Source organism: Zophobas morio, unplaced genomic scaffold (assembly GCF_036711695.1).
Source record: "Zophobas morio isolate AGI-343-1 ecotype UQ-CSIRO unplaced genomic scaffold, CSIRO_AGI_Zmor_V1 ptg000011l, whole genome shotgun sequence".
Taxonomy (NCBI): Eukaryota; Metazoa; Arthropoda; class Insecta; order Coleoptera; family Tenebrionidae; genus Zophobas; species Zophobas morio.
In genome coordinates, this window is record NW_026972116.1 from 4,815,389 (window position 1) to 4,842,236 (window position 26,848).

The 26,848-nt window shown below is 32.4% G+C and overlaps 2 protein-coding genes across 13 annotated transcripts; both read left to right on the top strand.

The window, feature by feature from the left end:
- The first annotated feature begins 6,567 nt into the window (after positions 1–6,567).
- LOC135126692 (lon protease homolog, mitochondrial) lies at positions 6,568–11,083 on the top strand. 2 transcript variants are annotated; one of them, XM_064052766.1, is made up of 10 exons: positions 6,568–7,118; positions 7,167–7,425; positions 7,865–8,307; positions 8,359–8,663; positions 8,713–8,942; positions 8,996–9,188; positions 9,658–10,187; positions 10,237–10,420; positions 10,472–10,661; positions 10,714–11,083. In XM_064052766.1, exons 1-10 carry the CDS (start codon positions 6,723–6,725, stop codon positions 10,876–10,878), a joined length of 2,895 nt encoding a protein of 964 aa, XP_063908836.1. In that variant the 5' UTR covers positions 6,568–6,722; the 3' UTR covers positions 10,879–11,083. The 2 variants fall into 2 exon arrangements, with proteins under 2 accessions (XP_063908836.1, XP_063908837.1); XM_064052767.1 differs by having other exon boundaries at positions 6,569–7,118; positions 7,916–8,307.
- A 153-nt stretch (positions 11,084–11,236) lies between these two features.
- LOC135126693 (myogenesis-regulating glycosidase) lies at positions 11,237–26,823 on the top strand. 11 transcript variants are annotated; one of them, XM_064052773.1, is made up of 7 exons: positions 11,524–11,610; positions 12,267–12,326; positions 12,384–12,501; positions 12,667–12,869; positions 16,164–16,219; positions 18,035–18,185; positions 24,635–26,823. In XM_064052773.1, exons 4-7 carry the CDS (start codon positions 12,681–12,683, stop codon positions 26,708–26,710), a joined length of 2,472 nt encoding a protein of 823 aa, XP_063908843.1. In that variant the 5' UTR covers positions 11,524–11,610; positions 12,267–12,326; positions 12,384–12,501; positions 12,667–12,680; the 3' UTR covers positions 26,711–26,823. The 11 variants fall into 11 exon arrangements, with proteins under 11 accessions (XP_063908840.1, XP_063908841.1, XP_063908843.1 ...); XM_064052770.1 differs by lacking the exons at positions 12,267–12,326; positions 12,384–12,501 and adding an exon at positions 11,237–11,472 and having other exon boundaries at positions 11,519–11,610; XM_064052771.1 differs by lacking the exons at positions 12,267–12,326; positions 12,384–12,501 and adding an exon at positions 11,237–11,416 and having other exon boundaries at positions 11,519–11,610.
- The last annotated feature ends 25 nt before the right edge of the window (positions 26,824–26,848 follow it).

Sequence of the window (26,848 nt, forward strand, 5' to 3'; positions counted from 1 at the left end):
TCCCGAGCGTAAGCTAAGGAAATGTTGTAATTGAGTGTATCGGACGATTTGCCACTTTTTTAATTTCGTTTAGAGGTGTTGGTGTGGGATTCTTATTTAATGCGTATATAACTAGTTTGTGTTAAAACTGGCTTTTTATTTGGGTAGAACTGTTTTGGTTACTTAACTTTTTGAAATACGTCTTCATCTAAATCTACACAGACGTAAATGTGTCGTGCATCTTATCATAAAAATTGGTTGAAGGTTGTTTTAAGAGAACTTCCCTCGCATCTAAAGTACAGCGAAACATCCAGCATTTTCGAAAAACTATAAAATTTAATGTTGTATGTTTTTTTATGAGAATTATATTTTGGTAAGTTGAAATAAATATACGTATGTGATGTTAAAGTAAAAATAAAGAAGCGTGCTGCGCGTATGTTTCAAATGAGTTTTTACTTTACAACATTTTTGCAAGGACACGTAACTATATCAGCTTGGATTGGTGCAGTGTAATACCACAGTATATGTAATACTACTAATAATAGGATTGTATTCCCAAATGTTCTGGGAAAATGGAATGAGCCATTCGTGACTTAATCAATAATATAAATTGTTTCGTTGATTAATTTTTTTGGAGCACCCGTATAGGCAAATCTAAAAAATATGAATGCAGTCATAAATCACAAGTAAAAACTCATCATATTTTGTACATTTTAGATAAAATTTATTCGCCAAAATTTTGAGGTGTCATCAATGTTTGGAGGGGATATTTTGATTAAAAATTTACCATGCTTAAGATTTCAAACCATTCATCAGTTTTGCAGATTCAAAATTAAATTGCAAAATGTTATATAATTTTGATTTGTTTCGAAAAATAATTTATACGCGTGTGGGACTATGTAATTTTATACAATTAGAACCCATTAGTAAATGTCATACATTACATAGTAATGTACAATTTTGAGGTGACATCATCACATTATTGGTGAGGATGATATTTATTGTAGCGGTTGACGGTTAGACGCCTAGGGATTTTTGGATCCTTGGGTTTTCGCAGCTCCATCGAAAAGAAAATCCAGTTGGACGAGAGAACAGATCGCTGTCTTGAGTTTTCACCACGACAAGTCGATCCGGCCGTACACCCGAACTTCCAGAATAACCTGTAGTCATCAATAAACCTATTAAAACCCATGACCGGTGACCCCGACGTGATAGCGAAAATGACTAACGGGGAAGATTGAAACAGCCAAAACCACGTGGACCGCGTTATGGCCATGAAAGTACCGCCACTTTGTCCAAAAATCCCTAGGCGTCTTACCGGTAACTCCTCCATTCATAATAGATATATAAAATTTGAAAACAAGCGGTCTAGTAGATTCGAAAATTATCTGTCTAACAAACGGACAGTGACAGACAGAAACGGGGACCCATTTTTTCGTATCCTAAGGGTCATGACCCACCGAGAAAATATGAACGCAACCAGTCGGCCGATAGACTCGATTACAATACTTCCTTAGCTTCAACTTGAGAAGTAAAAATTACAAATGTATTAATAAAGAACAAGAAAAAGTTATTTAAAATATAGTCTATTCCCGATATATCAAAATAACTATATATAAGAGACAATACCATCTTCACTACACTTGTAATTCTACGAAATTGAATGGTAACAGAAAAGTTATAATGTCATTATTGACCACTATTGACATATAAAAAAATGTACGATGCAAATAACCATACGTGTTTAGAACAAATGTTTCTATTTTCTTCCAGTTAATCTCACAGTAGACCAATGCTTAGATAGTGCTGCAAAATTTAGTTTTCGTATTTGATTATTTCTGTGATTTTCAATGCTGGTACGACAAATGTGAGCAAAGACGCCCATTTTTATAAATGGGAGTATAAGGACTTAAAAACACATTAAAATTGTTAAAAATTCTTCAGGAAAGTCATCAAAGTACAAAATTACAGCATTTCCCGGGATGCAAAAGAATTAAAATTCATAATGAAGTCTAAAAAAAGGACATAAAAGTAGATGGCGCGTCCCCACTTATTTTAACTTAACTTATACTATTGTAAGAAATGTCTTGATTTTAAGCTTAATTTTACAATAATAAAAGAAAGATTTTTTAATCTTTTCTTAAGGAAACATAACAGGGTTGTAATTCGTTTATTTTGTAATTCTTTCATCTGATCAAGTCATGTATTACCAACATTTAATGCAAAATTTCGAGAATCGTATAGAAAATCTAAATATAACAGACAAATTGATAAGAAAATATATACATACATACATACAGGCATACATAATCCGTATCCAGTTTGCCACTCAGCGTCAGCGAAGATGGCGAAGAGAAGGCACACACTAATCCGTACAACAGATGGACGGGCGATTCAAGCCTAGTTGGTCACCCATCCAAGTAGTCTTGACTCCAGGTAGAGGTGCTTAACTGGCATGATCTCTACGTCGAGACTTTGACTAGTACCGTACCGCACTCCTTGATAAGAAGATAATTAAAAAAAAGAAATTCATACATATATATACAGGTATTGGAGGTTATTAAAGTCAACATGTAAAGTATTTTAGTCTTTGACTTTTCGTACTCTCTTCTTCCCTTTCCTTGTTGTGCTGAACTGAATGTGGTGTCCTTTGTCGTGAGGAATTTACACAATTCAGGAAGCTTGTCAAGAAAGAAATTCGAGTAGCCTATGGAAATTTTGTGGCTGAAGCTGAATCAAACATAAAATCGGACCCAAAAGAATTCTGGAAATTTGTGAAGTTAAAGAAAGGGAACTCGGGTGTCCCTTGCAATATGACTTATTTGAATAAAACAGTCTCTGGAGGTACCTAATCAAATTGTGTATTCATTTGCTAATTATTTTAAATCAACTTTTCAACCATCGAATATTTTTGGCCCAGTTAACAACGGGGACTCTATGTCTTACAATAACTTTTCTGTCACTGAAATATCTGAAGACGAAGTGTTCTTAAAAATAAAAAACTTAAAATCTAATAACACTGCGGGTCCCGATTCCATTCCTGCTTTTTTGATCAAAGATTGCGTCGGAATTTTTTCTAAACCACTAACATACCTCTACAACATAATAGTGTCAACACAAACTTTTCCTGTTCAGTGGAAAGTATTCAAAATTATCCCCCTCTTAAAAAAGATGACAAGTCGGTCATAGAGAACTACCGTCCTATTTCCCTTCTGAATAATTTTGCTAAGATCTTTGAATCTCTTTTGCATGACACTATCTATTACCAGATTAAACATCATTTAAGTGATGCCCAACATGGATTCGTTCAAGGCCGCTCCACAGTTACGAATTTAATGACCATATCTCAAGATCTCGCTAGCAATTTAGACAATGGCTATCAAACTGGGTACCGCGTCAATTCGTCGTGCACAATTCGTCGCGCGACAATTGATCGCAAACAACTGATCGCAGCGTCAATTGGTCGCAGCGACAACTGGTCGCAACGACAACTGGTCGCAGTCACAATTGATCGCAACACAATTCGTCGCAAGTACAACTGGTCGCATGCGACAATTGATCGCAGGCGAAAAATAATAGCGTTTATAGAGAAATAAGTAATTGTTATGAATGAGGAAAATAAATTAATGTGCTATATTCTCAAAAATTTCATTATTTCTAAAAAAAGTGTCAAAATAAATACATACGAGTTCCATAAAAACGGTAACTATTAGGCTCATTTCCGACTAAACCAAAGTGCAAAAAAGTGAAAATATTGTAAAATATTTTTTTTAATGCTGACACATCTCGTCGGTATGCTACTGTAATGTTCATTTGGATTATTCGTCTTATTGATTAGACGCTCAAGTAAGTGATTCAAGCTTTTCTTCTCACAAGTTTAAAGTTTGTCAATTAAACGAGTGAAAAAAATAGCTTTCAAAACGTGTTGGACGTCATTTTTCTTTAATAAAAAATGGTTTTAAAATTATTACAACTGTCAAATTAAAAAGTTATAGATAAATCGTGAAAAAACTCTCGTTTCAGTTTTAAGTGAAAAAGTATTATTTTCATTACGTTTGTTAGTTTAAAAAATTAAATATATACCTATATTTTTTAATAAATTTGCTGCGTAAAAGGAATTTTTAGAAATAATTTTCTCGTCATTAATCGGTTGCAAAAGATCAAGAGGCACTCGAAGCAAGCCCTGACAAACTTATTAGCGGCGCCAGCGGAGATCTCCAATTGGCTGCGGTACCACCATGGACACTCGCGTAACCTCCTTTTCCAGAATTGTCAAAATGACATTGCCAAACTCAAAGCAATCATGAATTAAGCATTTCATTTTAAATTCTGTTAGTATCAAGTGGTACATGGTATTCGTATTTTGGGTTGCGTAAAAATAATTTTCAGAAATAATTTTCTCGTGATTAACCCTGTATATGTATTTTTTACACCCACATATGGTACAACTGAATTTTTCTTCAGTACAATACTAGTCACATAATAATTAAAAAATAAGTTTTTAGTTGCATAAGTACCTACATTTCTTAGATTTCCCGGTAACACAAAATTATTCTTGACGCTCTAACAAAAGTTTTTGCAATATATATTTACAATACACGTAAACCTTTCTCAAACCCTGTAAAAGATCCGTTGCAATTTACAAGGTATTAAAATAAGTATTATATATCCGTCCAGTGGAATTTATATTCGCTGCATATGGATACTCTAGATGTACTATTATTATTCTGTATCAAAATGTGTTAAAATTTAAAGGTTGTTAAAAATATGATTTTTTAAATAACTGTAATCTAGTTAAGAACAATAAACACTTGTTTTTATGTTGAGTACTTATTATAATGAAGCTAGTTCCTATAATATAATAGGTAAAATAAGAAACGAGATAAATAGAAACAATCTCTTAAAAAAAATAACCAAAATGACAATTTATTAATAAAAAATCTTATGTAACAAGGTGTTTACGCTCGTATTTTTTAATTTTTAAAGTGCAACTACAAACTTCGTCACTTATCTATATTCAAATTGTTTTTAATTCGATATTTACACCTTACCTGGTTGCTAAATTTATTGCAACTTAAAATTCAGAATACAAAATATTTAGTTTTAATAAAAGAAAATACTTCCCGATGAATTTTACCTTGCGATCAATTGACGCTGCGATAAATTTACGTACGATCTATTGTCGCTGCGATCAATTTACGTGCAATCAATTGTCGCTGCGATCAATTGTCGCGTGCGACCAATTGTGCTGCGACGAGTTGCTTGCGATCAATTGTCGCGCGATCAATTGTTTGCGACCAGTTGTCGTAGAATCAACAATAACAACTGATGTTAAATTACGGTACAGTCGAAGCTCTATAAATGACAATGATGCTAAAATATGAACTGCGATTATTACTTCGGGGTTAAAGACAGAAAACGTTAAGCCTTATTATAATCCGTCTTTACGGTATTGACAAATTGTGCCAGAAAATTAAAAACCATATAACTATAGGCATGGGTTGCTAATTCTCAGACTTTTATCCCCGCTTTTATCTAAAGATTTAACTGTTGATTTAAGACTAGTCAACTATAAAATAGCGTATTATATTGGTTTATAATGGAGTTCGTGAAATTTTTTACCACTGCTATAATCCCTCACATTATAAACTCCTTTAGTAATTAAAAATACCAAATTTTTTGTGATAGATTATAATAATTTATTGTCAAGATAAGAGTGATTTTGCCAAATGATATACTTTCTACCTTTCATTTTTTTAGAGAGTAGGTCATTTGCCGATATCAGTCTTATGTTAGCAGCTACTAATAAGACTGATTTTGGCAAATACCCTACTCTCTAAGAACACAGAGGGTGGGTGGACGGGGCTAGTACTTGCTAAAATAAAATTGATATTGCCAAATAGCGTACCTTTGACGAAAATAAAGGGTGGGTGGGCAGGGCCAATACTTGCCAAGATAAAATTGATTTTGCCAAATACCCTCTACTCTTCATTTTTTTAGAGAGTAGGTCATTTGTCAATGTCAGTTTTATTTTTACAGCTACTAGCACGGTCCACCGACCCTCTTTTTTCTTAGAGGGTATCTCATTTGCCAAAATTAGCCTTATCTTAACACGCACTGTATTGCCTGGCTTATAGACGAGCGGCAGCATCGAAATTTCTTCCATCACACTTTCTAAAGTTAAAAGCATATCGCTTTTTTTTCGGAATTCAAAAACATTGTTAGCAAAAGTTGAATAAAATTTAACTGCAAGAATTAATTTGTCATAATTTTGGTGCAGTCTGTACATAATTATTTATAACTTATAACGAATTATGGGCCCAATGGAATTTTTTTTAATTTTTCATTTCGCAAACAGACAGTCGAGTAAAATTAATCAAAAAACGAAAAACTATTTATTTAGATACATGTTAGCAGATTCATCTAACTGGAACTGAATGAACCTGTCTGGTTATAACTATATAGTAATACTGGTTGCATATTTGGAAACGAAAACACATAAAAAATTTTGGCCACGGGTGGCGGTGAGAAATCTCAAAGAAATGAAAGTCCCTAGATTAGTAATATATCATTGGGGACTTTGGAAACGAATAAGAAAGTAATAGTGCAATTGAGTATTGAGTTACTGAGTTGGTATTACGATTGTTACGAAAATGACGTTCAGGTGATAGACATTTGTGACATTTTTAAACAAACTCCGGTATTAGTGGATCTTCTGGAATGTACTGATTGTATCATCAAAAATGTCATATTTTTCACGTGCACTTGGACATTCTCGCATTCTGCCTCGCTCGCTGCAACGGGTTGAAGCAAAAAGAAATTTTTATGTATATTCTTCAAGCTGCTTAACCTCACTTCCATCGGGCTTCATAACCAACTCACCAAAGACATCAGACTTTAAATTATACAATAGTAACTTAAAATTGTCGAGGAATAATTATTTTAACGCAGCAATCGGTGTTGGTGTAAGGTTTTTTAGTTCTAAAGATGATTCTGATGGTGATGGTCGCCCCCCTGAAGAAGACACTTATAACACTCAATTACCAGCCACTGTGGCGGTGCCCGAAGTTTGGCCACATGTACCGGTTATCGCAATAAGTCGTAATATAGTCTTCCCACGATTTATCAAATTAATAGAGGTAAAAGGTTAATGCAGTAAAGTTCATTATTTTAGAAAAAATTTTTAGCTGACTCAACCACAGCTAATTGAACTAATTCGTCGAAAAGTTAAATTAAATCAACCATATTGTGGGATCTTTTTAAAGAAAAATGAAGAAAGTGATGTTGAAGTCGTAAATAATGTTAATGATGTTTACAATGTTGGAGTTTTTGCTCAAATTCATGAAATGCAAGACTTAGGAGATCGCTTGAGGCTTGTGGTAATGGCACATCGCAGAATTAAGATTACTGGACAAATTTTGGACATTGATCAAGAAACACCTAAAGGTATAGAAACTTTACTAACAATGTATTGTATTGCAAAACTTCAAATAAGCAAGATGATATGAAGCCTCACACTGTGCTTACACATACAGTAGCGAAACATCAAAACCTATGAAAAATAGTTGAAAATGTTAACATTTTATTAGGTATATCAATTTTAATGTCATATATCACTTAATTTTGTGTTGTTTATCATCAGAACAAATTAATTTTGGTACGTCATTAACAAGGTTCTTTTAAATAAGCTGTGCTCCAATATTGCCAGTGCAACTTCATCTCTAATCTCAATAAATGTAATTTAACCACGCGAAACGCCGACGAATTTGATTTTAATGTTAATAAATGTCGCTTATTTGTTTTAAATAGTTTTAACAACCACCAATTTTTGTAAACTGCATTGACTATACTGTAAGAAATTACAAAGCAGCCCGTTTTGCTGCAGAAATGAAACTCACCTTTCCACTTTTTAAAACAACAATGAACATATTTGTAGAGGAAAATGACGCAGAGAAACGTCGACGAAAACATAGAAACAATCGCGTTAAGAAAACAGCAGATCCAAAAACACCAGAAACTAGTCAAACCAAACCAGAAGAGAAAAAAGAAACAAAGGATCCATCAAAAGAGATGTTTTTGATGGCAGAAGTTGAAAATGTGGTACACAATAAATTTAAACAAACTGAGGAAGTTAAAGCGCTAACTCATGAAGTTATCAAGACTATACGTGACATAATTAGCTTAAATTCTATATATCGAGACAGTTTGCAGCAAATGATGCATCAAGGTCAAAGGGTTGTGGATAACCCTGTTTACCTGAGTGACTTAGGAGCTGCACTTACGGCTGCTGAAGCTAAAGAACTCCAAGAAGTACTAGAAGAAATGGATGTGAGTTCGATACTTGTTTTTTCTACTAGAGAGATAACTTGCATCTTGTAGATTCCAAAAAGACTTATGTTATCTTTATCCCTCTTGAAAAAAGAGTTAGAATTGTCAAAACTGCAACAAAAAATTGGGAAAGAAGTTGAAGAAAAGGTTAAGCAACACCATCGCAAATACATCCTACAGGAACAACTTAAAGTAATTAAAAAAGAGTTAGGATTAGAAAAAGAAGATAAAGATGCTGTTGGTGATAAATTTCGGGAGAGAATCAAAGATAAGGTTTTGCCGGAAGCTGTGAGCTCTGTTATTGAAGAAGAGTTAAGCAAACTCAATTTTTTGGAGAGTCACAGTTCGGAATTTAAGTGCGTATAGTTGTTTTTGTTTGTACTGCTTTAATTTAGGTATATTTAGTGTCACACGAAACTATTTGGACTGGTTGACATCTCTTCCATGGGGCATATATAGTGAGGAAAATTTAAATTTACAAAGAGCATCAGAAATTTTAGACCAAGATCACTATGGAATGGAAGACATTAAAAGACGAATATTAGAATTTATTGCAGTTAGTCAGTTGAAAGGTTCTACACAGGGAAAAATTTTGTGTTTCCATGGACCTCCTGGTGTCGGAAAAACTAGCATTGGTATGGTAGAGAGTTTTTTGTAAAATAATACCTTATTAATTTAATGATTTTAGCGAGGTCTATAGCAAGAGCTCTTAATAGGGAATACTTTAGATTTTCCGTTGGTGGTATGACTGACGTAGCTGAAATTAAAGGCCATAGGCGTACTTACGTTGGTGCAATGCCAGGAAAAGTCATCCAGTGTTTAAAGAAAACGAGGACTGAGAACCCATTGGTACTAATTGATGAAGTAGATAAAATTGGCAAGTACGTATTACTACACACTATCAGCGAAGCAATATTATAGTTTATAACAAAAAAATAATGGAAAATATCTGACGTATATATGTATTTGAAAAGTTGTAAAGAAATATACTTACTTTACTACATATGTGTAATGGAGGCAGCGTTTAAGCAGTGATGTCTTTTTTTTTTCAACTTGGACCTATTTTGACCTTTAAAATTACATTCAATTTTATTTAATTTTTTCTCTACATGTTATTACATTTACAAAACATTAGCTATTAATATATCAGGAAAACAGTTTTTTTAAGTATTTTTAACAGTAAAAAGTAAAATATGTTATAAAAACTGCACAAAAATGTGAAAATGTTTTTTTGGAATCTATACCTCGTACTTTTTAAATTAAAATGATAGAATGGGGGTAGGTTAATATAATATTTTGTATCTACATATGTACAAAAAACCAACTGTTAGGATTACATCTTACTTGCAGAGGTTACTCTGGTGATCCAAGCTCAGCCTTATTAGAACTTCTAGATCCTGAACAAAATGCAAACTTTCTCGATCACTACTTGGACGTTCCTGTAGATTTATCAAAGGTTCTTTTTATATGTACAGCCAACATTGTTGACACCATTCCTGAACCTTTAAGAGATAGGATGGAAATGATAGATATGTCAGGTTATGTAGCAGAAGAAAAACTAGCCATTGCAACTAAATACTTACTTCCGCAAGCAATGAAAGATAGTGGATTAAATGACCAACATATTAAAATCGACGATGCCGCTTTAAACACCCTTATCAAAAGCTATTGTCGTGAATCAGGTGTTAGAAATTTACAGAAGCATATAGAAAAGGTTGTTAGAAAAGTTGCTTACAAAGTTGTAAAAGAAGAAGCCAATTTTGTAGATGTGTCTGTGACAAACTTGCAAGAGTTCGTTGGAAAACCTGTATTTTCGCAAGAAAGAATGTATCCTACAACACCACCAGGCGTTGTAATGGGATTAGCATGGACTGCCATGGGTAACTTTCCTTTTTTTTTTCTTCAACTATATAATAACTTTTTGTATAGGTGGATCAACGTTGTATATTGAAACAACGACAAGAAAGCCTCCATTTGAGAAAGAATCAGAAGGTAGCTTAGAGTTAACTGGTCATCTAGGAGATGTAATGAAAGAATCTGCAAAAATTGCGCTCACTGTTGCCAGAAATTATTTGTACAAAATAGATAAAACCAATAAATTCTTACAAACAAGGTGTATTTTAGAAATATGAGTAAGTTCTGTTATTACTTTTGTTTGTTTTAGTCATTTACATTTGCATGTGCCAGAAGGCGCTACTCCTAAAGACGGACCTAGCGCAGGTTGTACCATAGTAACTGCTTTGTTATCATTGGCTAAGAATGAACCAATCAGACAAGATATGGCTATGACTGGTGAAATTTCTCTAATGGGTAAAGTGCTGCCTGTTGGGGGAATTAAAGAAAAAACAATCGCGGTGAGTTTGATTTTCATTTTTATTATTATTATTTTCTTACATATCTTTATAGGCTAAAAGGTCTGGAGTTAAATGCATCATATTGCCTGAAGAAAACAAAAAAGATTTTAATGATCTTCCAAAATTTATTACAGATGGTTTGGAAGTACATTTTGTTAGTACGTTTGACGAAGTGTATAACATTGTATTTAATAAACCAACCCCAACTGTTCTTTAATTGTGGTTGAACATTATTATTATATTTCTCCTGTTGAAGAAAAGGTGAAATTTGTTATTCTTATCGCTATTTATACACAGAACTGTTTAATTATCTTGTTCTGAGACCTTAAAAATGTTTGCATTTTGTAAATAAGCAAAACTAATTTGATTATTTTGTTGTTTTGTATGACTCTTTTTAAAATAAAATATTTTTGCAAGTTTTAGCGACTGCACGTTTTCTTTCAAAACCAGCACACATGGCAACAAATAAGTCTATAATTTTATCAACTGTTGCGTGTAGGAAGTTGTTAGAGTTGGTACAAAATTGATGAATTTATTCATACGAAAATTGCTGCCTTTACTTAATTCATAGTCATACACATCATCACGGTCAAATGGAAGAACTTATCTTCAAGAAATATTACGACGTAGTGTTGTTCTTCAGACAGATATTTGCTGATTGTCAAAACGGCAAGGGCTAAGTGTTCAGTGCGCTTTCTTAATTAACAATTATTGTGAGTAAATGCGCTACGGGTTCTGTTTATTTCATATCTGAGGTACTAAGACCATAATCCCTTTCTATGAAGCAATGTTATTGTTTGAAGGACTAAAAGTATTTAGAGATTTATATTGTATCACTAGTAATCCTTTGTTTGTAGGTATTTTTATTCAGTACTGTAAATGAAATTCTAGTGTGAATAGGTACTTTTTGGCTATTGTACTATGCTTACCGGCCAGAAACTACTAAAGGGTAAGTAACTAGAACATTACTTTCGGTTACAGTAATAACTAAACAATTTCTAAGCTAGTGACAAGATTTAACGCCATGCTTATTACAACGAAATTATTAAGGAAATATTTATAACTTTGATAGACACACTGATAATGATTTCATTAAAATAAATTTGTACATATACTTAGTAAGTACATACTTAAATTATTGTTCTCGCTAGTAGGTGTAGCAATGTATTGAAATACGTGTTGTAGTAATTAGATTTTAAACACGTTTGTTAAAATGTATTTAACATAGTTTCAAGTTTAGAAAACAACCAAAACTGATCTTACTATCTTTGTCATTTTTCTGCTAAATTAATCAATATTAATGGATTCATATAATCGAAATCTAATGCTAAAGTGTGTAGTTATGTAAATTTGCCAAATAGTAAAATGTCAGCGTTCATTTTGTCACTTACTTATGCCGAGTTTATTCTGACCTAGATCGACTTAACTTGTGTTTAACAATTAACACAATAAAATTAATGACCAAATATTTACGTCTTCATACTATTTAACTATCTTACGCATTTTCGCCCACAGGCGACTCAACTCACCGCATGATGCTACTGTAATGAATCTAGTTTTCTCGAGTGTTGGAGGTGAAATACTAATTAGCACTTTTTCTTGCAGGTAAAAAGAGACTGCAAAACATCACGTGAAATTAAAACTTATTCGGAATATTAAATCACGGTAAAAACTTATTTTTTAATAAGTTCGTGGCAACTAAATACTTTTTACAATTTCTAGACGTTTTCGCATCGTGAAGATGATAATTGCAACATTAATGTCTAATTATTTTCATCACTGATGTGAGAACATGAAGTGAATTGTATTAATTGAACGCCACCGATACATCTAAACAAGTGTAAGCAAACGTTTATAGAGTTAATTACTATTTGTGATACCTCTGAAGTAGACAAGTGTTTGTTTTTGTTAGTTTAATTAACAGTAGATAACTAGAAAATGAGTAACCGAAAGTACTATAATTCGATAAGTGTAAGACCTTTTGAAGAGATCCCGATAATTGTAGTGGACCCACCACCAATGGATCCTAAAGATTCTAAATCGAGTGATATTTATGAAACAGCTTTGAATGTGGGAAATGATAACGATAGTGATTCCGAAAATGTTGATGGGTCAGGAGATGTTTCTGAAAGAAGATTATCGCTTAGGAGAAATAGCATCTCTCTTCCGAATTTAGATGATTTACAGACCCTTAAACAACACGTACAAGTAAGTGACTTTGTTGTATAGACGTATATATTTATAGTTCCTTAACTGTCGCTATTTGGTCAAAATGTTAAATTCAAATTAGGAGATTTATAATTTTAAAGAAAATAGGAAAACAACATAATTAGGAATTTTGTTGTTAATTTTTTGTAAACATGAATTTGTACGTTACATATAATATCGCAGTAATGTTGTTACATAATAAACTATTTAAGTTTTTCGAGTTCGAAATTTGAACAACTACTGAGAATGGAAATTAAAACATTTTTTAATGGAGTAAAGTTGTTTGCATACATTTTTACCATATGAATCTCTAAACATGTAATAATTTCTTGTTGAAACTAGATTCGTGACATACAAAACTAATTAATAGACAAAGCGAATAATGACTACTCCTATAAGTTAAAATTAAGGAGAGTAAAATTGTTACTTACCCAATTAATGTGTGAGATGATACTTAACGCACGAATGTTGGCAGTTGTGCTTTTCCTTTGCGATGTATTGTCATGTCCAACGTTTTTATTTAATGGTACCTAATAAATTAATTTTTGATCTTCTGATGTCATGGCTGCATGCCATAGAACATATTTATTACCTTGCTGCTACACAACTAGAGAATTTTACATTATATTTGTTTTATTTTACTTTTTAATTCATATTGTTTTCATAAAAATAGTATCAAGAACTGTTTTTAAGCGTGAACTGCATGCTATTTTTTTTATTAACTGAATATTATATCTTTTGTATATTTAATAACGCTTGCAAGCTTAACATAGCTACATTTGCTACGACTTTTTTTTTTAATACATATGAAATTGCGTTGAAGAACCAGATTTAATAGATTTTGTTGTTAATCAAATTTCTAAAGTTATTTGTACTGCGTTTGAAGTAAACCCCAATACATCCCAAAGCGAAAATAAAGATTTATTTGATACATTTTTTTAGATGACATCTTACCTTTCTAAAAATGAAGAAGATATTAATTTTAAAACATATTCATCATTAGGTACGTTACTAACTACTTCCGAAATTCTATAAATTATATTACTTAATAGCTCCGAAGAAATTTGTTTTGTATTTTCTAATACCCTGGGAGTTTTAAATTTTTGCTCTAGCTGGCCATGAAGCGTACATCAGCAGTGAAATTCAAACGACTGGTGTCAGCGCCATGTCCAACTAGAGTAGAAATTTAAAAATTCACCCGATATAAAGTGTCATATTTGATAGCCCAAACTTATTCTTATAAGATTATTGTCGAACACAAAGCAAAAATAAGACGGTATAAAAACACGTACTTTGAAAGAAATTAACACATACAAATTTTTGTTACCGTTTTGCCGTTTTTATGATAATGTTTAGATACATTTAAGTAATTGGCTCTTTATTTGGCATATTCTTTCTTGAATAAATGTTTTGTACTACGCGTTTAAAGTGTATAAGCAAATTTACGAGTATGTACAAATCTTTTAAAAGAAACTTGAATTTGAACATATATTATTTTATAAACGTGTTTTTTAAGCTAGTTTTTACTATTTTACCATCATGATGATGATATTGATACATATTTCCTTAGTGTCACGCAAGAAAAAATAAAATTATTTTCAAATATAGTGCGTGTTGTATTTTTGGGGAGCAACATACAATTGAGTTTTGTTTTAAATATTTAAAACTTATAGGTACCTATATTTTTACATATTCTGATTATTCTTTTCTTAGGCCTTAAAAACATATATTTTATTTTTGAAATTCTTTTGCCTAGTGATTCCAAATACTTGTAAAGCCCAAGAAGAGATCAATTACTAAATGCAAAAATATATATGACCATTCGTTTTAAAAAAATAAGTTGTAGAATATTGTTTCTCAAAAACATAGAGTATTTTATATAGTTACAAGTAATTTTAGTATCGGTTTAATGTATGAAGATAACACTTATTAGAAAAGAAAAATTAGAAATTTTAAAAATGTACGAATTAATTAATTATTAATTGTGTTGATGTTTTCAGTTATAATCATGATTTCGTAACATAGTGAACAATAATTTGTGTCCTATATCGAGTTATTTAATAAAAACGATGAAAAATAAATAAGAAGAATGCCAATGAGGTTTTTATAAAAACTAATATGCATGCAATATAAGATCTTGCGTATAAAATTTTATGGTCTACCTTGACCTTGGTGCGTCTATAATGTCTAGTAGACAATAAACAAAGTTAGATATTATAAAGTAAAAGTTTGTTTAAGTCATGTTTATATTTTTCACAAATAAATTGTGATTTTAATTAGGTACGTAATATCTACTTGCTGACAAAAAGAAAAGGTACTCCAAAGTCTGAAATTATATGCACATTGTCCTTTAACAACAAACTCAAATTAAAATAATATTCTATTTTCCAAAATAAACTCTTCTTAGTATTGTCTAAGGTGGGTAACAAAGCCATCATTTCGAGATATTCTTATATTGTTAAAATCACTAAAATTTTTAATGCAAGAGTAATATTAGGAAGTCACGTTACTTATTATTAGTCCCACAACTTGACGCAGTAGGTAGTAGGTTACTCTCACTCTATCTTTGACTGATGAAGCTTCACATATACTGTCACAATATACAATAACTAGTAGCATTATTATCAATAAAAATGAACTGGGTCAAGATAATCCCAGCAATAAAAAATTTGCAACATCGTCATATAATTGAGATTAATAAAAACCGCTTATATAGTATTTATTTACCTCTCTGCTTTAAATAAATTCATCCTAATAAATCGAATTTATCATACTCGTACTAAAAGTTATGAAATATTATTTTCATTGATTACATTTAAATTTACAACACATTTCTCAGAATCATTCTTATTTACAGTTAAAAAAAATGTGCTGCTGAATCAGGTCTTACACTATCTGAATTTAATAATATGTTTTACAAAGGTATAATTTAGGTGTCGACTTTGGTTCTCTCCTCACATCAAGAAGTGTTGTTATGGTTTGTTAAATTCATCATGACCTTGATTGAGTTGATCCTCTTAAACTGCATTTATTTATCGTGATGAAGTGTTGTGTGGTGAATTTAAATTTTTTTGGTACATGTACCTATAGGATATAATTTTATTACTAAATAATCGAAATAAGTTATCACAAAATGGATTACATAGTGGTGATTAAAACAAATTCGCATTGCAGCGACGAAGGAAACCTTTCTGAAACCAGTGCAGAAAGTGACACTCTTGATTCTTACAAGGTGTATTTTATTTATTTATTCTTCACTGTTGTCTGGAAAAATAATATATTTTATTATTGCAGATCGCAGAGGATGCAGAGGACGATACGGACAGTGACTATGAAATGCCAACTAGTAGGTAACTATCTCACTTTTTTCTGATTTATTAACATTTTATTTTGATATATTGTTTTATGACTAAAAATTTAATTTTATGCAACTACTGATAGGCAGATTTAGATACACTAACTATGTTTCATGCCACTTATTTTAACTGTTGCAACCTAAAAGTGCACAGGAACCAAATTTGTTACAATAATTTCTGTTTTGTGTTTTTTTGTAACCATGTTTTTCTTATACTACGTATTACTTATTTTTCGCTATTGTTGTGATTTAATGTAAGTAGATAAACAAAAAAATAATTTATGGTTTACAAAATTTTTTTCACGTGCGTAGGTATATATAGGTAATCAATCTGCCACATTTAATGGTTACATATAAATCGTATCCATTCTGCACTTAAAACGATGACAGATCAAAAACAATAAAATATATAGTGCACCTTTGTTTAAATACAATATTGGGTAAATGATAAAATGATCTTTTCTGATGATGTTGAAAATTTGCGACCTCGACGGTTAAGTACCTAGCTACATTGGAGATAGGTTTTAATAAGATTGTTTTTGATCACATTACATATTAAAAATATGCGTATTTATTGTTGTGAAAACATATGACTCAAGCTTGGTTTATATTTATGGTGCAGTTAACTGCAAACATAATTTTGGTTATCACAAATCAACTAACTACTTTACGTTCATAAACAAATTTGAATAAACATCTTCTGATGTCACTAACTAACAAGATGAGTACATAAATGGAAGCCAAAAGACCTGAGGCCACCTGTGAGTTTCAATAATTTATTACTTATCAGACAGGAAGTCACCTACATACTTACTATAATAACAAAATCATATGAGTAGGTACCATTTTATCGCAGGGATGTAGTAAGATTAAACCACTCAATCACAGCTCGATGTAATATTTATGACTGACACGATAATTCTAAAAAAATTCCGTTGTTCTGTGCTGAACCTACAATGTTTATTTTTTAAAATGACACATTATCCGCTATCCGTACACTTAAGAAAGAGATAAATATTAGATAAGGAATTAATGCTTGTTAGTCTGCGAGTGTTTTCGTGAAACCGCTGATGTGATTTATTAAATCAGTAATTAGTATCTTAGAAGTCTTGTTCACCATGAGTTTTTCAAATGTTAATTTAGACGAGTTGCAGTATATTGATGACGACGGTAACAACAAAAGTAAAAGAGATGAAGTCAAGTAAGCTAATTTTTTGAATTAAGAGTAAAAATTAAAATGAATCATTTTTCTTGAAAGCTGTTTTAATAAAGTGTGCTGTTAAATCCGGAAACACCTACGAGACGTTACAATATTTTATTACAATTATCTCAAGTGCAAATGCAGTTGCTAGTGCGGATATTGTAATAAGTGTAAGGCAGACAAGGGTCTAGATCAGTGCTGAGTTCAGATAGAATAATAACCTGTGTCAATCTTAATACTAAATAAACGTACTCGGTACTTTCGGTACGTAAAAAAATGAATCTTTCACTAGAAAAAAATAAAAACTGTATTTATTTTTGTCTTCATTGAAATTTTATTTTAAATTCTCTGCGCTTAACTTTTTATTTTTATCCCTTTGTGTAAATTCGCATGTCGAATTTGGCACAATTGAAGCTTCCTTTTCTGTGGTCTCACAGCTTCAGGTCATATGCCTGTGACAAAAGGCAATGCCTCATATATTATATACATTACAAGATCATTTATTACCGTGGTAGACTCTTATTCTAGCACTTAATCTAATGAAAGTGTAACGAATTGTTTAGTGTCTTGATATCTGTCCTGTGTGCTTTACGAATGATTCTCTTAAAGGACGCCTCTGCGTAATGCTAGAAGGAAATCTGTCACAAGCCCACCGAGAATGCTTAAACCACCAGGTGAAGATGAATCCGGAAGTAATTCGCCAGCTAATTCAATCACTTCAATTAACTCGTTGGCGAGTTTGCTCAGGGAGAAAATGCAGGTATGGCTAATTGAATTTATAAGTTTTTCAGTATGAGATATAGCAATGCATAAGTTTTGTTTTATAAATAACGATGGAAAATTTTTTATTAAGTAGTCAAAATGGAATTGGTTAGAAAACAAAGGTAGTAATGAAAGGTGCAAATAAAGAGTTGTTAAAGCAAATACAGAAATTAACATATTACTCAAGCGTACATTGAAGAAAAGGTCATATACGAGAAGAGTGTACTTTTTACAGATTACATTTCATCAACTTTGAATTTTTTTTTACACAACATGAACTCGATTTTTTCGGTAATTGTAAAAGTTATAGTAAGAAAATAATGAATAATATATTTAATACAGTTATTCCTACCGAGATCTATTTAAAATTATAGAATGTTTTTAAGCCATTTTTTTCTTTAATACTGATATTTAAGAAAATTTGTCATTTGTATTACTTCAGTGATTAATAATGTAGCAATTGTTAGTAAATGGTGCATTCCAATTCAAAAGTCGAAGTACAATATTGAAAAGTTATTTGCGTGCACGAGGCTGTATGTAAGAAGGGTCACGAGTAGAATTACTATCCGCAAAACATTCATAACTATCACGACCCTTTACAACATTATTTGTTTACGAAATAAACTGCTAAATGTCAGCGTACCTCTATTACTACTATTATTTAAACAAAACTATTATAATGCAACTTATATACTAAATAACAAAAAACCGTTTCTAAACGCTGTAACTTCAAAAGAGTAAATTTTTCGTTAGTCCATAATGTCCTTTTTTTAAAAAGAAGGCTTGCACCAAAAAATGTCAGCAAGAGTTGAGTTTTATTTTATCTCACATTTCATAAACTATCTGAAAAATCTGCTTGCATAGGTACTTCACGATAATGAGAGTTGTTGTCCACCAATGTACATATAAGATTATTATCAATTTATCTAAAACGTAACAGCATAAATTTTATTTGAATATTAAAAAAAATTTGGCGTAGGTAATATTAATATTGTATAATAATATTCCAAAACCGAAATTGCACACTTTAAAAAAAATAAAATAATTTTATTTAAAATACTTGACTTGTTAAGCTTATTACTGTATTTACAGTGTGCGCACCAAAAATAAAATAAATCAAAAATGCAGTGCACGAGTTAAAAAGAAATTGAATTAGAAATTTTCTGAACACTAATTTTCTGGCAACATTTTTGGCATGACATTTTAAATGTGATTCTTCAGTTTAATAAACAGGAAAAACAGAATTTATTTCAAATAACTAAACTGAACTAATGATTAAATAAAACTGTGACTAAAAGTCAGTTTAGGTGACGTAATATTAGCTGCGAATAAAATTGCAAATCTATTCTTAAAATATGATCTTCTTGAAATGGTGCTTCACCTGTCTAGTATTTTTGTTAATTCTTGTTTCTTACTCATTAATGGAAGTTGTTCCATTTTTTATGGATAAAGCGTACTCTTTAGCAACGTTCTTAGTTTTAATTGAGGTAAAACTGCATGATTGTTGCTCATTGAAAGCTGTGGTGCCGTATAAGCAAAGACAGTATGTAACGTAGCAATTTCTTAAATGAAAACAAAAAATTTGATGCTTAAAGTAAGTTAATTTTGATTAAAGTTTAAAGGAAAATTTTATTTAGTATCAAAGCTTGTTTCATTAATTATTATAATTATATGAAATATTTTGTGGTTGCTAGATATCTGTGCTGCTCAAAAATAACGTGTAAAACTGGTACATTTTGTTTACAAAAAAGCAACCTGTTCATTGGCGGCTCGTGACCTTTTGAAATGGGGGGGACACAATTTTATTGATGAGTTAAATATAAAGATATAAAACAGGTTGTTATTACCAATTAAGTAATAGACGAAATTGTGTGACGGAAATACAAAAATACATTCAATAAAAGTAAAAAAGGATTTCTCCACGTACCTTTTTGGCTTCGGTTAAAATTTTACGTTCATGGTATCTAAAAGTTCATTTTGAACAGTTTTAGGCGTTCCTTTAAAAACCGTTACTTCTTTCAAATGATTTGATAAGGCAGAGTCAAATTCAGCCGTAAAATCAGACCTCGATTTTGTGATTCCCTACTTTCGGCATGTCCACGTAAAGCAAGTTCAAACACTCTTGCGTCATGTGCCCCAATATTATTAATATAGGCGGTGTATAGTTGTTTCCGAATGTCTGTATTACCGAGAAGATTATCTAAGAATATTTATCATACGTGTTCGCGCAGAATGAAAATTAAAACCTGCGATAGTAACTCAATCCTGCCGAGCACGGTCGGAATGGGATCGCAGTCCAGTTGTATCAGACGGCTAGGACGTGTGGTTTCCATGGCAACGGTGTAAACAACAATATCTAAATCAACCATGATTCGGTCTCTGAACCCGGGTTTTATCAGCAATAACATATCATATATCCAAGACACACATCTTTAGATGTAAGTGGATGTAAGTTTTGATACATTTTATATAAGTGGAACGACATAAAAAAATTAGTTTTGATAATTATGACACAAATTTTCGGAAAATTTTTTAAATATTGAAAATTACTATTTTACCATGTCCAGTATGTTTGTAGACGATGTAATTTCGGGGGGGCACGTGCCCTTGTGCCCCCCAGCATCAGCTGCCCCTGCCTGTTTTGCCTATTTCTTACTGCATGAAAAATGTCGCTTTTCTGTTCTGAGTTAAATTTATACTATTGTTTTATCTTTCTGTGAAATACTTACTGTATTTAGTCTTCACTCCAACATAATTATTGGATTCGAAAAATTATGAACTGTTAATGTCAATTTTTTTTTAATAAAAAATGTATAATTTAAGTTCTATTAGCATCTATCTAGGTAGCAATTTGTTTAAAAAGCTACGAAACATTAGGTTGTGCCAAGCTATCCCTTAAAATATTTTAACCGGTGCTGTAAGTGGTATTTCGAAAATTATTGTTAAAAGTAGCAATTACATATTTGTTCATTCTAAAAAAGTGTTTGTTTGAAAGTTTATGCAAACTAATGCGACCTAGCATATTATCTGCATCTAAAATCTTGGATTAGAAAACGTTAAACCATAGTTCCGTGATGTAGTGGTCAGGATACCTGTCTGGCAAGCGCGAGGCGTGGGGTTCGTTTCCCACCGAGGCAGCAACATTTTTCTTCACTTACCTACATACTCATTCATCTATAATATCAACAGGGCCGGCTGGTGCCGGGGGGCACAAGGGCACGTGCCCCCCGAAATTACAACATCCACAAACATATTTGACATAGCAAAATAGTAATTTTATTTTTATCTGGAAGTTTGTGTCATAACTAGGGCTAGGCGGTTGAAATTTAAGCACATTATGAGAAAACTAATGTTACCTACACGTCGCCGTCGGTTGATGATTTTAAAATCCATATCCACGAAATAATAATTGTAATAATTTTAATAATTTTCAAGCGTTGGTCTCGTTGAAAATAAAACTATTTGTGTAAATTACCAAAAATGATGCACACTTGGAAAGCGAGAAACGAGTAAGCAGCGAGTAAAGCAAGGTTGCAGCGGCCGGCACTGCTCGCCCTGATCCGACGGGTAGTGGGGATAAATAAATTTCGACCGCCCAGCTCTAGCTCATAACTATCAAAACTAATTTCTTTAGCTCGCTCCATTTGTATCAAATGTATCAAAACTTACATCTACAGATGTAAGTGGAGACCGAGACTAAATCATGACTCATTTAGACGTTTTGTTTACACCGCTGCCATGGAAACCGCGCCTCTAGTCGCTGTGTTTGGCTGAAATCAGGTCCTGTTTGAGCAGTGACCGCTAGCAGTAATTCAATTTTAAATAGAAATAATGAATTCATTTGAATATTTAATAAAAAATCGTCCTGTGTCTTATTACAATAAAATTGTAGTGAAAACTTTAGGGAGAGCCGTCCGTGATTTATTAATAAAAAGAAAGGATTCATGGCAAAACGAGAAATAAGACATAACACGTATGATAAATTTCTATGGATGTGCGATTGTGAAAAACATAATAAATTGTTTTGTTTTGTGTGTCTCCTCAGTAATGCTAATGAGTTGAAACCATAGCACCGGATTAATACTGGCGTAATCTACGACATCTAAAGAAGAGAGCAACAAAACATGAAGGAAATGCGAAACTTTACATTATGTAGAGGATTACTATCTTCTTGGTAATACGGATATTGGGAAACAACTACACACCGCCTATACATATTAACAATATTCAGGGACAGAACGCAAAGGTCGACAAAAATCGCCATATATTACTAAATCACAAAAACAGAAGATTAGACTTTATTTATAAACAAAATTACAATCTAGTGATAGAGTGGAAGACAGTATAAAATATAAACTTTCTACGCATTGTGACCTGTATTTTTATAAATTCTTAAAGTCTGTGAAAAAATCAAACGTTTCAACATCATTTGAATATAAAATTTTGACAGAAGGCAAAAAGGTATGTGGACAAATATTTTTTTAGTTTTACTGAATGTGAATGTATTTTTGTATTTATTTCCGTCACAATGGAAAGTACAGAGTCATCAAAATTGATTGAGAGAATTGGTACTCCCTGTTTTTGCCGTGAAGTTTGTCAACCTTATGACAGATTTGTTTAAGGTTATATGGCAATGAATTCAGTGGCGTGACAAGAGAACTGGGGGTTGATTGTCGAACTCCCTGAATCAGTTGTGAATACGAAAGTTACCTTCTTGCAAAGTTGCAAACGGTTTTGAAGTTTGTACGAACAGCTTTGTTCGATGCGACCTTATTGCTCCTCGCATCTTTGCGAACAAACTCCAAAAATGAACGAATCTAAAATTCGAAACTTCAAATATGACAACTAATATTTTTTACAAAAAAAAGAGACGCCACTGAGTTTTGAAATTTGAAACTTCAAATCTGACAGCTAATATTTGTATACAACTTAATAAACCAAATTATTCTAGTTCAGGTTTACCAACTCTCTCAATCAATTTTGATGACTCTGTATTGGGAATATGACTTCCATGTCAATGTTATTTGTCAGAAATTTTTTGGAAATAACGATATGTATCTAATAATTTTATAGATTACGAATAACAATTATTTCTGACAACTTGTGATACATCTTTCTCCGTAGCATTATATCAGTAGATTTACATCTGTAACTTAATGCACAAAAAATAAAAATCGCAGTATATGAAGATCTTCAAAATTATATTCTTCTACAACTGTCAAAAAAAAAATGGCAATTTTTAATAAATATATCACTAAGGATATGCAAAATGTGCCATTCAAGTTCTAGTTAAAAAATAATTTATTTTTTCACTGTTACGTTACGTTTCTTTTTTTTTACTGCTACGTTACGTATTTTTTTTACTGTTACGATACTATTTAAATGACATATTTTACAAGCAGAATATGCAATTTATTTCAAAAACAAGTATTGCAAACAAATTTTTATTAACATTAAAATTAATTTGAACACTGGAATAATTATTGCCAATTTGAACCATTTGTCTACTAGACACTTACGTAAATTTTCCTCAATATTTTCTTCTATAATGTTTTTCATAATTTGGTCTCTCTTCCGAGTAGAATCTCCGGCCGATGTAGAGGATTGGTTATCAAAGATTTGGTTATTTATATTATCTTCAATGTACCACTCCGCCACGGTGTTAGATTTTGATCCCCCGTGACGTTTAATAGAAATTAGGTCTCATCGTAGCCGCAGAGCTCTATTTTTTCAATATATTTCTATACATTCAGGGCAAGAAACTATACACGTTCTCTCAGTATTCAGGTAAGGAATAAATTTTGGAAATTTCGTCGCATCAATGTTTCCCTTTATATTCATGGTATTTTTTAACATAGAGTGTGCTCCATGGAGTAAGTGGTTTAAATTTACTAGATTTTCCCTCCAAATATGCAAGAAGCAATTTTTCTGTGATTTTCTCTTTTTCTCTTTTGCTGCGTACCATCCACGAAACTCGCTGTAAACTTTTTCATAATGTCCCTTAGATTTTTCGGGCAGCATGTTTGACACGACAGCATTTGCAGCTTCCCTCACATCATGTGGAGTATCGCTATCACTGCTGTAGTCCTCCATTTCTTGCAGAAACTTACTTCCGTGACACTTTATATTTTTTCGCAATTTTTTATTGAAACGAATACAACAGCTTTTCTTCGTTACACTTACGCATCAGTCAACTATTTTTTTTTAGTAATGAAATTATTTTTAAATCAAATTTTTCATTTTTTTCGAAACAAACAGTTGAAGCGAAAACGTTGTTTGTATTTCCTGCACGAGTTCTGTTTTTTTTCTTTGCATTCGAATGTGCTGTAAGCCTTGACCTTCCGTCTCGGCTACGATTTCGCGCACTTAATACAAAAATAACTATTTTATCATTATTAAGAAATAATGCAAAATATGAAAAATAAATCAAGGTTTTTATATTTTCAGATGCTCCCAGCAACACTTCGTAAGAAGAAAACTACCGATTATAAAACCCGTATTTTCGTAGCTTTGCTCTTTATAACAATCGTCGTTTTAATTTTCTGTGCATACTTTTTGTACCACCAAAAAGTTCTCCAAAAAGCCTATTTCCAAAAAATCAAATTCAATAAAATAAAACGTATTATGAAAATATATAACAACGAAGGTGCTGAAATTATAAGAGCCAGATTAGGAACTACTATTAATTATGATAAAGCATTACCCTGCTTACCTATCGACGAGAAACATGACGGTAGCATCTGTTCGGAATGGATGGGTCATGCACGTCTTTATATGCAACACCACCAATTTAATTCAGAAGTGAAGTGTTACAATTTCCAGTGGATTTCTTTGAAGGATTCTATGGCACCAACCGATTGTTTCGAATTGTCGCAACCCAACGACCATTGGTACGGTGGTGGACAAACGGCAGAATCAGCTTGGCCTTTAGAAAACGGTAACCACGATTTTGCACCTTTTATCACAGGTCGTGTGGACAAACATGAATACGGTAACGTACTGAAACGGTATTTTCTGAGTTCTAAAGGCGTGGCTATTATTGTGGACGATCAGACGCCTCTATACGTTTCAGTAGCAGGTGTTAACACTAAAGAGTTGTGTTTAAAGGCCCAATACGACGACTTTGCTTATGTAAATCGATTAATGAAGACGGCGCAGTTGAATTATAGTATTTGTACGAGTTCGGATATGATGAAACTGCATTCTAATTTAGTCGAGAATGCATTATGGGATGGACTAAAACGGGAAGACATGAATGTGGTCAATTCGTTGTTAACCGAACCACTGTGGGAAATAACATCGTCTTCTAAGAGCGAACTAACCGAGGAAACTATTTCAAATTACACAGACAATGTTGTTAATGTTTTAAGTTTTTTGAAATTGGGCCACGTTTTGATAAATGAGTTTTGGCAGAAAAACGTTGGAGACTTTGAAGTTGATTCTGAACGTTTCCCGGGACTAGAAGAAGTGATAGAAATAATGCACAGACGCGGTTTTAGAATAGTTTTTTCAATTCAACCTTTTATCTCTACAGAAAGTTTCAACTTTTACGAAGCCGTGAAAAAAAGGTTACTCGTTTCGGAAAGATTTAGTGACAGAAGAATTCCGGCACTAACAAGATACAAATCTTCGCAGAGTGCGGGAGTCTTAGATGTTACCAATGATAGAACAATCCCTTGGCTTGTAAACAAGCTGAAGTCAGTATTAGCGAAATATAAATTTGACGCATATTATTTAGATTTAGGTACCGCGTATAACATGCCCCACTACTATCAATGTGAAAAACCTTTGATCAACCCAGATCAGTACAAGACGTTTTTTATAAATAGTCTACAAAGTGGAGTTAGTTTGTTTGGTGTCAATAGCGCCGTTGAGCGACCAAAACCACCAACTTTTGTTTCTTTGCCTCAGTTTGAATCATCGTGGGAAGGTTTGCGTAGGGTAATTCCCACTATACTTACCTATGGATTGCTGGGTTACCCTTTCCTAATCCCTGGTGCTGTTGGTGGCGATGTAGAAGCTCCAGAAACTCTCTTTTACGCTAACTATAGTTCTGAACTGCTTCCTGATAAAGAACTATACATTCGATGGTTACAGTTGGCTACCTTTTTGCCAGTTATTAGATATACTCATCTGCCTAGCACGTTTGGCGATGACAGTGTTTTAGATATGGCGAAAACCCTGACATCATTGAGAGAAAGTAAAGTTACACCGCTTTTAAAAAAATATGCTAAAACTTCTCTTGATACTGGCCTTCCACTTATACGACCTTTATGGATGTTAGATTACAATGACACAGCGTGCCATGTAGTTGCTGATGAATTTTCGATAGGTGATGATTTAATTGTAGCACCTGTTTTGTATTCAGGTGCTAGAGAAAGAGAAATTTATCTTCCCGCTGGTGTGTGGAAGGACGGGATTGCTGGTAGCTTGCGAAAAGGAAGCCGATGGATCCATGATTATAAAGTGGAACAAGAACAAGTTGCATACTTTGAAAGGATGCCGGATAACACCAGATTTTGATATGTACGGCTTAATTAACCGCACATAAAAAACGTACTATTTTCGTTTTAGGGAACTCAGTGACGCTTATTCTTTAAATATTGTATACTTGAATAAATATTTGTACGATTTTATTGTTATTTTTACGTCTGCTTTGGG